General features: G+C 42.9%; 1 protein-coding gene across 1 annotated transcript in view; it reads left to right on the top strand.

Annotated features, from left to right (window-relative positions):
* The first annotated feature begins 5,482 nt into the window (after positions 1-5,482).
* The window catches only part of TRPC6 (transient receptor potential cation channel subfamily C member 6), a 116,805-nt gene continuing 110,847 nt past the window's right edge, over positions 5,483-11,440 (top strand). Inside the window, exon 1 of the mRNA XM_027579667.2 lies at positions 5,483-5,745. Coding sequence (XP_027435468.1) covers positions 5,576-5,745 — 170 coding nt within the window. The 5' untranslated portion in view covers positions 5,483-5,575. The remainder of the gene's footprint in view (positions 5,746-11,440) is intronic.

Raw genomic sequence — 11,440 nt, 5'->3', positions numbered from 1 at the left:
AACTCAACTCTCAAAGATTTTGTGTGTGTATTATATATACGTATATATATAATACACACACTTGTAAGTTTTTGCTTTTATTAGTCAATCCTGCAAGTCTTTTTCTTTATTGTTTCAGCTTTTGGTGAATGCTTAGAATGGCATTATCCACCTGAAGATTACACATTAAAAAAATAAAGTTCACCTGAATCTTTCTCTAGAGGTTTTATGGTTTTTAAGATTACATTCAGTTGGGGTGCCTGGGTGACTCTGTTGGTTGGGCTACTGCCTTTGGCTCGGGTCCTGATCCTGGAGTGATCCCGGAGTTCCAGGATCGAGTCCCAGAGCCCCGCGTCGGGCTCCCTGCTCAGTGGGGAGCCTGCTTCTCCCTCTGGCCCTCCCCCACTCTCATGCTCCCATTCTGGCTCTCTGTCTCAAATAAATGGACAAAATCTTAAGAAAAAAAGATTATTCAGTTTCCTAATGCATCACATTTATTTTATGGCAAAGGTGGAGACAGAAATCTCTTACCTTCTTCCCTTTATTCAGTATGGCTTCATTTCCCCCAATGAGTTAAGATACGTCCTTTATCCTACCATAAAATCTTTTATATCCTTAAGCCTCTGACTGAACTTTCTATTACAGTCTTTTAATGTTTCTATTTTGTGAATATCCATCTATTTATTGTGGTTTTACTAAATCATTTAATGTTTTATAGAGCAAGTTCCTTTCACTGCTTTCTAAAAATGAATTTACTTTTGTCACATTTATTCTTAGAAAAAGTAAATAATAGAGAAAACCATTCTAGGGATGCCTGGGTGGCTCAGTCTGTTAAGCATCTGCCCAGGGTCCTGGGATCAAGCCCCGCATCGGGCTCCCTGCTCAGCGGGGAGTCTGCTTCTCCCTCTCCCTCTGCTGCTCCCCCTGCTTATGCTCTCTTGCTCTGACAAATAAAGTCTTTTAAAAAAGAAAATACATTATACCCAAATTAATCTATAAATTTAACACCAGTCTCATCAAACTATCAAACTATAATTTGTGTAGACTTTGACTAATTTTAAGTTTATAATTTTCTTTATATGGGTTTTACAGTTCTTGGTTAAATTTATTTCAATTTATTTTAAATTTTGTAGACTTTACTATATTTTGACTGGCTATTGCTAGCATACAGGAAAACTACTGAATTTTCTGTTTACCTTTATACTCTAACATTGTTCCAAACACATTTCTTACTCTTTGGTTTAGTAATTTCAGTTAAAAATCTAATTTTTTTACAGTAAAGAATTATGTCATCTATCAACGAACAGATTTAGATTCTTTTTCAAACTTTTCCTCTTATCACATTTTATTTAGCTTATTGCAGAAGTTCTTAGTTCATGAGTAATAGTAATGTATAGTGACATCTTTATCTTATTCCTTATATCAATGGAATCAACTTTGGTATTTCTCCATGTTGGTATTATTTGAAATAGGTATTCTTCACCATAGTAATGATATGTCTGTTATTCTTAGTTTACTAAGTTTTTTAAAAAACATACATTAGGAATAGATACTGATTTCTATCAACTGCATTTTGGATCCCTGGAGATGGTTAATTTTTGAATTTTGTACTTTTTCTTAAAGGATCTTGGTGTTCATTGAATTCACCACAGTTAATATTCATTCACTTTACAGCATATGTAGAAAATTGAGGTCCAGGCTATATTTGAATACCTCCAGTGATAGGAAAATATGTATAATGGCAGCTTTGTCCATTCTTTGTATGTCTGGATTTACTGAGCCTGGGTGACAGCACCCCGTAACTCAGCAGTATTCTCAACCGACCTCCGACTCCTCTATTACCCAGTCCATACTGTTAATCTTGCTGTCAAATATATTATACAATGCCCTTGGTCAATAGTTTACTGAAAGCATTCTAATCACTCTACCGAAAGAGAAGTTAGTTTAGTCCAACATGACCTGTCCTACATGAAGCCATGTAATCCCAGGGCTTACACAAAATACCCATATAGTAATGTTAGGATGCTGGATGTCTATTAAGCTCAAGTTACAGCAAAAATTAAAATAGGTGGCTAATGTTTCACATAATGTTTCTAATGTTTAACATAATAAGGTTTTAGCTGCAACAGAGATAGTAAATGTAGTTATTACAACCTCACTACTTTAAAAATTCCGATATGGAGGCTCAGAGATATAGCGCCTGCCAACTGTCTGCCTCAAACCTTAACCTACACAGCCCTTCACTGAGAGACGCTCAAGCCTTCCAATGCTTGTGGGATGTTCTTGTTTTTCCCCTGTGGATTCTACGTGAGTTAGGAGTCAGGACTCAGGAGCTCCATGCTTTAAACTATCCAGATGGTTTCCTGACTCTGTATCTGTAGCTGCCGGCCAACTAACCCAAACTGCGTTTCCCAGAAAAGCTCATGTCTGTGGCTTCCCATCAGCAACAGCAGCCACCCCGGTCTTCCACGCGGCACCTTCTTAGTGTCTTCCTGAGTCAGTAAGTGTCTCACAAGGTTTTCCCAAGCTCTGTCCCTGAGGCTGGCGGTCACTTTGTTTTCTTTGCCTTTGGGCTTCTAGCCTGAGACCTTCTAGAGGGCAACCCTTTTCTTGTTCATTTTGCCTCACTTGACTTTTCAAAATACTGTTATAATAATTATACTGGTTTTTGTAAAATTAACCAATAATCCATCAAACCGTGCAGATGTGTGTAGTGAGGTGTCCCTCCCACCCCGCAGAGAACAAAGCCCACCTTCATGCCTGAGTCTTGGAGTTAAAACGGAGTCTTCTGTTTCATCTCAATACCTTAAACAGACGACAGGAGCGCACGGAACGTGAGATTTTGTGACACTCCACCTCTGTGAGAACCAGGATTTCCGTCTTCTTTGGTCCACTCAACACTGCTGGACTTGATTAAGACATGTTACTAGTTTGAGAAGTTGTCTTCTGTTCTTCTGTGTTTTTAAACGTAACTGAAGAGATGAAACTTTGTAGATAAGCATACAATGCAGAAAGAGACGGAGGGGTCCTCAGTAATTATCTCTCACTTACCAATGAATAAATGAAGCAGGAGATTAAACATGCTGTCTGAAATCACAAACTTTCTGTTAGGGGAATGGCTAAAGCAAGAACCCAGGCTTTCAGACTCCAACCTGATCCTCTTTGTGCTTCTTCATAAACTCCTGCCTCCGGGGAGAGATGGGGTTTACTCGTCTGGTACCAACTGTATGTCAGATAATAGAGAAAAGCATGTCTTCTGATGTCACATCGTCAGTTTACTGTAATAACTCTTTCAGTGTGAAGGTTGCTACCTGAGTGTGAAAAACCGTGTGATGAGAAAAGGCACAAACAGCTCAACAAACTAGAACAACAAAGTAATTCAGTCTCAATTTTTGTTTTTTAAGTTAAAGACTAACACTTCAACTAACACCATCAGTCTTTTACAACTTTGCTTTGACTCAGAATTTGAGTCAAGTCAAAAACATTTGGATATTTCTTCCCCCACTAAATTTCCTGCACTTCATGTTTCTAAACAGATTACCTTTGTGCTGTTTAAATTAAACATTAATTCATTCAAGCATCAAAGCTGTTGTGTTCTCACAGATAGGATTTGCCATGAACAAACACATTTTAAGCAGAGTATCTTATTGTTATGCATAATTACCAGAAAATAATAAAAAAAATTTAATTCATGGCTCCAGATGTTGAGAAATCAAAAAAAGGAGATTCTTATATCAGGAACAGCACACTTCAGAATGACAGGTTTTTCAGGGTAAACGTACTTTTGGTGTTCAAGAGTGTTTTCGTATTTTTTTGGTCTATACTTCATCCATCCATCCATCCATCCCACATACCCGCGCCACATACAGAACTAGGTCCCCAGGGTGCAGTGGTTCCCACCCTCTTGAGCTTTAGCTCCTACTGTGCCAGCAAACTCAAAAACTACATTTGTGATCTCTTTTCACCCTCTATCAAGTTGATTGCTTGTGCTCACACTTCCAACATCCATTTCATTGCTCACCTGTTCCTGGGAAGCGAAGGTATCTTTACTTCAGAATTTCAGACCATCTGGCTCTCTTCACTCCAACTGTCATGGGCTTCTGATCTTTTCATGTCTGGCTCCTCACCCTCTCGCTTCACTTCACCAGCACCTCCTTGGAGAGGCCTCTTTAACCACCTAAACCCAAAATAGTCCCGTTACTATCACATCACTGGTATTTTCCCTGTGGACTTTGTGTGTGATACTTGTCATTTGCTTGTTTAATCTCTGTCTCCCTTTCTTCCTTGAAAGCCCTCTGAAGGCAGACAGGGCCCTTATCAGGCTAATTTGCCTCTGAATCCTAAAATGGTGCTTGGTAGACAGTTGGCATTGATTAAATATTTGTTGAATAAATGAATCAATGGATTCCTAATTAACTACTTCTTGAACTACTATAGATACTGATTCATCCTTGCTGAGAAGTTTTAAGTTCTCACATCTGTGAAGATTAAATCAGAATTTAAAACTAAATCTTAAAAACAGTTTAGAAATGTAGGAAACATCTGGCAGAGACATAATTTCATCATTTGCAGTGATGGAAGGAAAGGTTTTCTCTGAAGTAAGCAGGTTGCTGGCCTCTTTGTCGCATCATCAGAAAATGCCTGCCTATTTTTGTTGGTTTACTCAGGAACTGGGAACATCTGGTGTTGGGAACATAGAACATTGCTCATTTTAAAGTAAAGAGTTAGCAATAACAAGGGGTTGGGAGTGGGAGAGAAAATGCCGTAAGAAAATGAAGACAGTCTGGAGAGCCTCTTGTCCTTTAAAACAAACAAAACCAAAACAGGTTTCTTTGGTTCTTCAAGAATCTTAAAGGAACCTTCCTAGAAAGTTCTCAATTTGTGATTTCCAAATGAGCAGACTTGGGGGGGGGGGGAGAAAGAAAGAGAAGGGATGGAAGGAAGGAAGGGGGAGGGGAAGGAAGGACCAAAGAATCAAAGAAAAGAAGAAAGGAAGGAAAGAAGGGAAGAGAAGAGAAGAGAAAAACAAGGGAAAAGCAAAGAAAGGAAAGAAGGAACGCGCGCGTGTAGCTCCGCCTAGTTCAGGGTTATCGCGGCCCCGAAAGTGGTGGCGGCCAAACCGGCTGACTTCTGGGGGCCGGTTCAGATCCCTTTAAAGGTGGGGACCCCCGGAGGACGCGGGGGAGGCCGGCGGGAGCGAGGCCGGAGCCTCGGTGGACGCGGCAAGTCCTCAGCCGGGAGCCCCGCTCTGCGCTCGCCCGCGCCGCTGCGCCCGCCGCCCCGCCCGCGCACGCTCCGCCCCGCAGCCCCGGCCCCCTCCCCGCGGGGTCCCCTCGCCGGACGCGCTCGGGCCAGGTCCCCTAGTGACCCCCTGAGTGGTGACTTCTCCCTCGGCCGGCCTGGGAGCCGCTCGCAGAGCTCGGAACCGCGGACGTCCGCAACCCCCTCAACTCGGTGCCCCGAGCGCCGGTCTGCCGGCGGCCGGTCGGACGGGGGTGGCGGGCCCCTGCGCGCGGGGTCTCTGCGCACCGGCCTGCCTGGCCCGCCGACGTGCCTTCCCCGAGAGCCGGCCCTCCGCCGGCGGGGCGCTCGCGCCATGAACGAGAGCCCGGTGTTCGCGACCCGCAAGGGCGGCTCTCCCCGGGGGATGGTCGGGGCCGGCGCGCGGCGCAACGAGAGCCAGGACTACCTGCTCTTGGACTCGGAGCCCGGAGACGACTGCTGCCCTCAGCCCCCGCGGCCGGCCTACGGCTACTACCCCTGCCTGTGAGTGCGGGCGCCGCGGGCGGGGGGTGCGGGCGGGAGGGGGGAGCCGGGGCCGCGCGCGTCTGGACACGCGTGTCCCTTCCCGGGCCGTGCGAGCCTGGGCTGGGTCCCGAGCGAGCGGAGGGGCGCGCGCGTCTAGGTTTTGTCCCTGGTGAGCACACACGGTTATGTTGGCCCCGGAGAGCGTGACCTCGGGGTACCGACTCCGCGAAGGATGGGCAGGTGTGGGTCTCGAGTCCCAGCGGCTCCCCGTCCGCTCAGACCCCTGGGCACGGGCTGGGCCGCGAGACTCGGGGTCTGACGGAGAGAGGGCTACCGGGCTCAGGGTCCCCGGAGCGCCCCGCGTCCGCGCGCGCTGCTGCCCCTGCCCTCAGCCGGGCGCGCTCGGGCCCTCCCGCTGCCAGACCCCGCACAAGTTCGCAGGTGTCAGTGGAGGGGCGAGCTTACCCGGCACGCCCGGCCCCCAGGTCGCCGGGTTAGGTCGGGGACAGGGAAGCGCGGGAGGCTTTCCCACCCTGAGCGCCAGACGTTCCCCCGGGGGCGCCCAGGGGGTGCGGGGCGTGAGACTCGTCCGCTGTGGAGGCGAGGGGGTCGAGGGCGTTTGCGGGGAACCCAGAGCGACTACCGGATTTTAAGAATCTGGAGGGGTTTTTCTGCGAGGGAGGTTGGGGGTTGGCGGGGGCGGGCAGGGGGTGGAATAAGGGAGAAGCCTTCCCTCCTGCACACGCCCGGGAGCTCAGGGGCGGCTGGCGGACAGCCTGTCTGCTTCTTTGTCACTTCCCTCGATTGGGTAGTGTGGGTTCCTGACGTTCTTTCCGCACGCGGTTTCCCAAGGAAAGCAGCTCTCAGCTGCAGTTCGGTAAGCCGCTCTAGAGTACGTGGTGGGGGTGCTGGGGACGCTCAGCTCCCCACTCCATCCCCCCTACCAGCTCCTGCAAAACCTTGGTCAGGTCTGCCCAGCGTCAAGGACTGGTGTGTTCCCTTTCTCAGGAAGAGGTGAGCCCCAGGAAATGGTGCATCTAATTTTTTCCCAAGATAGAAAAAAGTTGGAACTGGTTCCATTCATCTTTGTGCTGTACAATTTGAAAGTATGTACTATTATCTTTTCTTTCTTTCTCAAAAATTAAGATATATTTCACATACCATAGAGTTCACCTATTTACTTTGTACATATCAGTGGTTAATATATCCACAGAGGTGTGAAAAAATCATTATCTAATTCCATGACATTTTCATCATCCACAAAAGAATCTCATACTTGACATTGAATTAGAAAATATTTCTACGTCTTACAGCACCGTGCTTCTCAAACCTTAATGGGCAGACGAATTACCCGGGAATCTTGTTAAAATGCAGATTCTGATGCAGTAGGGCCCAGGTGCAGCCCAAGATTCTGTGTATCTAATGATCTCTGAGATGATGCTAGTCCATGGACCACACTCTGAGGAGCAAGGAGATACATGCCAAGAACAACAGACAGGAAGAAAAACAAATCAATCCTGGATATTCTGAATACAGCTATTTTCAAATGTGCTTTGAGGGTATATGTTTAAAACATAAGTGAATTTTTTTATTGGCTTAGGCTTGAGACCCACTAAGCCTGAGGGTTAGATATTTGATAATGTTACCTGTGGCTAATTAAGCAACTTTAAAAAGCTATACTGCTTTTTAACAATCAGGCTGTCCTGTAGAGAAAATTTAAAGTTTTTTTCACCTGATCGTCCTATAATCATTTGTTACTGGGTCTGTGAGAAAAATAATTTGATTTTAAAAATTTGTGGTTTAAATTAGGAGTGAGAGAGACTAAGTGAAGTAATAATTCCAAATTGTCCTGTAAACTTTCCCCAGTGCTTTCTTCGAATGTGACCCATCGCCTTATTGATTTATCCACTTCTTAACATTATGTACTCTCTAAAGAATAAGCATTCTCCAATCTTCAGGAATCTCAGACCATTCTAAATGTGTAGACCAGGACAGCAGAGCGATGACAGAAATATTTTAATGTGCTTCAATTCATAATGAACACCCCCGTATCATGTCAAAGATACTATAATTAATTACAGGATGAACCATATTCCAGAATAATAGTTTGTTTTGTCTAAATCTACTATTTTCATAAGATTCTATAGTTAGTTTTCATCACTGCCTACTCTGGTGAGTTTTTTTATTTTTTCCAGTTGAATAATTAAGTACAGTCTTTAGACCAGTCAACAACAGTACTTCACACCTATGATGTACAAGATGGAACTAAAGAAAATCACTTCATTCTGGTAGAGAGTACAAAAAAGCCCTTCCTTATGCTTTTGACTTGTGATGTAAACAATGTCATCTATTTTCCTAGAGTGGGAGGTGAATAACTTGTGAAAGTGGCAGTCATTAGCACACTGGAGATATGGACATCACCATTTTCTCAAAGCATTGAGATTTTTCCCTTAGAAGATCACAAATTATTGCAAGTTGTCACTTCTGTGGGATAAATTCTGTAACTTTTGCTAAAAATTTCTGTTTCATAGTTTACATAGGTGGAAAGATTTTTATGTTGTTTATATCATGGGGCTTTTACTGCTGAAAATTGTGGCAAATCATCTTGAGAGCAGTTGCATATTTTCAGGCCTTAATAGTGTTTAAGTGGTAACATTAGAAATACTGTTTAGGAAAAAAAGATGCCCTTTCTCTCTCTTTCCTACTTTTAGTCAGAAATCAGTTAAAACACCCTCTTTTGATCAGTTGGTGATGGCGACTAGCAAGAAATGGTCTAAGTCCTCCCCGGGTCCCAGGAGGTATGTCAGAGAGTTATTTCACTTAGATGTTAAAAGTTTGTCTCTAGTCCATTACTTCTGAACATGGGGAAGAATCCTGGATGTAAAAAATAATGTGGAGGGTTACTAACTACTCAAGATCTGAAATACAGTTCCACCAACCTTCTGCTTGGGAAGGACTAATTGATTAAGCTCTTGCAATGCAGTAGATGGAGATAATCTAAAAAAAATTTTATGGTTACAGATACCTCATAAAACTAGATAAAATATTTAAAATGATTTCAAAACATTAACTAATTTTGCAATCAGTGAATCAGTGAAGAAGGATTATCACCATGTGCCCGAAGCAAAGCAATTAAAAGTGGGTATAGCCTGTGTTGAATTGAGCTGTGGCTGCTTCGTGGGTTATGCATCTGCATGAACATGGTGGCTGGAGTCTAATGTCTGCATGGGACAGAGATGACGCTAAGGCCTTGGTTCCAGATGAGCCATGGAGCTGGGACTAAGACATGCCTGCCCCCTGTGTAAGACCAGGACCTTTCCTTTAATGAAAAGTTAGGCTGGAAAAATGCCACCAGCAATGAGTGAGAACAAGAAACCCGATTAGTAAGAGAAAAAGAAATCCTTGGCTAAGAATTGTATTCTTTGCTCCTGTGTCATGTGAGTTTTTGTTTTTGCTCTTGTTTTTTACACCACTTGCTGACCTAGAAATCTTCATGTCAGAAAATACCCCTGGGGATCCTCGAAGAGTAAAGCACAAAGCCATCCCTAAGCGACAGCACCAATCATCTAGACTGCCAAGGATTTTCAAGGAAACAGCAAGCCCGCTGAAGAAATGCTCGCTGTAATACATGACTGGACGTACAAGGAAATGATCAATCACGAATGAGAGTGAGCAGATGATATAATCCCTGGGGAGAGTCAGCAGAAGACACAACAGCAGTTTTTAAACTTAAACACTTGACATAATAGAACAACATGAGAGAGAATGTAAAATGGGCATGTATAAAATGTCAACAATATATAACAAGAAATCAGACCTCAAGAAAATAAAAGCCTAATTTTTTAAAGACAAACAGAAAAATCTATAAATGAAAAATAAAATTTTGAAATAACTCAATGGGAGGGTTAAAATGCAGATTAACCATAGCATAATTGATGATAATACCCAGAATGCATCGACATAAGTAAATGAAAAATATGAATGTTATTGAGTTATGGAACAAGAAGACAGGAGTCCCAGGAGAGAACACATACTACAAGGGAGATGCATGTTTGAATAGATAGTGGGTGATGATTTTCCAGAGATGGTAAAGTCTCATGTTTATAAAGTACAAAAATATTAGTGCAAACCAGAAAACTAAACCCCTTTAAACATATCATGTTGAAATTGCAGAACATTAAAGACAAGGGGAGATATTTAAAATGAACCAAGATACAAGTGACTTGAATAAGTTCTAAAATAAAAATATATACAATGGAAATGTACTCACAATGTGTCTTGATACCTGTTATATAATGTGTAGCTTGTAAGCGCTGTGGTTGTTCTTTTACATAAAAGAAATTATTAATGTAATGTTTTATACAAAGTTGGTGTTCCATTGCTTATAGGATCTCTTTAAATATGAATATGGACAAAAAGGGATTTGTTTGTAGTAGTTTAGATGTCAGAGAGGATCTTAGTATTCATTACGACCTTTGAAAAAATAGTATCTATAACCATGAAGCAAAGACCTGGACTTTGGTTAAGGGCTTGCAGTTTGGAAGCTGCTAGTAGGGGAAAAGCAAATGTAAAAACCACCTTTGCATTTGCTTCCCCTCCTTCATTTATGAATCAACATCTGCCCCAGTCTCTTGGATTTATGGTGAGTCTCTTCTTTGGAGGTCTGTTCTGCATGGCAGAAACTACGCATTTTGTTTCCAAAGCTCCCCTGGCTTGAAATACTCAACATCTGCTGATAACAAATTATTCTCATGAACACTTTTTTAAGGGGGTGATCTTTGCAGGTTGTGGGGTTACTGGCAGATGTGCTGAAAGGCCCATATTCTGTAATAGAATGTTTATCTCTAGGAAGACATTGCATTTTTTTTCTAGACAGTTATGTTCCTTGTGTTATAAGAAGTAACTTCATAAGGCAATTCATCTTCACCTCCTAGAGAGTAAATCATAAAGGAAACATTTTCTTGAGTCCATTCTTATTTTTCTCCCTCTTCTATAAAATATGCTAAATATAATTGGATCCAGTTGGATGAAATTACCATTTGTGATTGCTCTTTGTTTAAGAATCTTCTGGGACTTTCAGTACAGGGAGAAGGGCTCATCTATACGCCAAATTTCAGTTAAACTTTGGCATCTAAAATTGGTATGCTGTTCAAGATTCTTAAGCCTTTGGAATTGATTGAATCACATTTCTTGTAGAAGGTCTGTTTGCAGCAAGCATATAGAAATGAATGTTACAGATTCCCAAACAACATAGATGATTGCAGCATAATTGTTCTCTACCTAATTCAGGTAACGCAGTCAGGACAAAGAGAAGAAGTGATGTTAACTGAGCTACTCACCGTTTACTGGGAGTTTCTTGAAAATATTTATATATATTTGGGGGACTAACAGTTTTGAATACCTACCTTGTTGCAGGTCCTTTTCTACCTGTCATTCAAATGTAGTTTGCTCTTCGGAGTGGCCACTGGGCTATTCGTAATGTCCAATTTATAAATGGCAATGCTGAAATTAAGCAATGTTGAGGCAGTGATACAGCTAGCAAGTTCTTGGGCTGGGAGGTTGCACACAGTCCCTACTCAGCATCCCCCACAGCTGGATACATGGCAGCACGTGCCCTTGGAGAGCACCTGCAACATTTCTTTTCTGTCTTTTCATACGGACTTGAGACAGCACAGGTTGGCCCTGATCTACTGAAGCAAGAGTGCTGTCCTGT

The sequence above is a fragment of the Zalophus californianus genome, chromosome 11, assembly GCF_009762305.2.
Source record: "Zalophus californianus isolate mZalCal1 chromosome 11, mZalCal1.pri.v2, whole genome shotgun sequence".
NCBI classification, from domain to species: Eukaryota; Metazoa; Chordata; class Mammalia; order Carnivora; family Otariidae; genus Zalophus; species Zalophus californianus.
The sequence above is the reverse complement of the archived record's forward strand: the minus strand, read 5'-3'. Positions and strand labels throughout refer to the sequence as shown.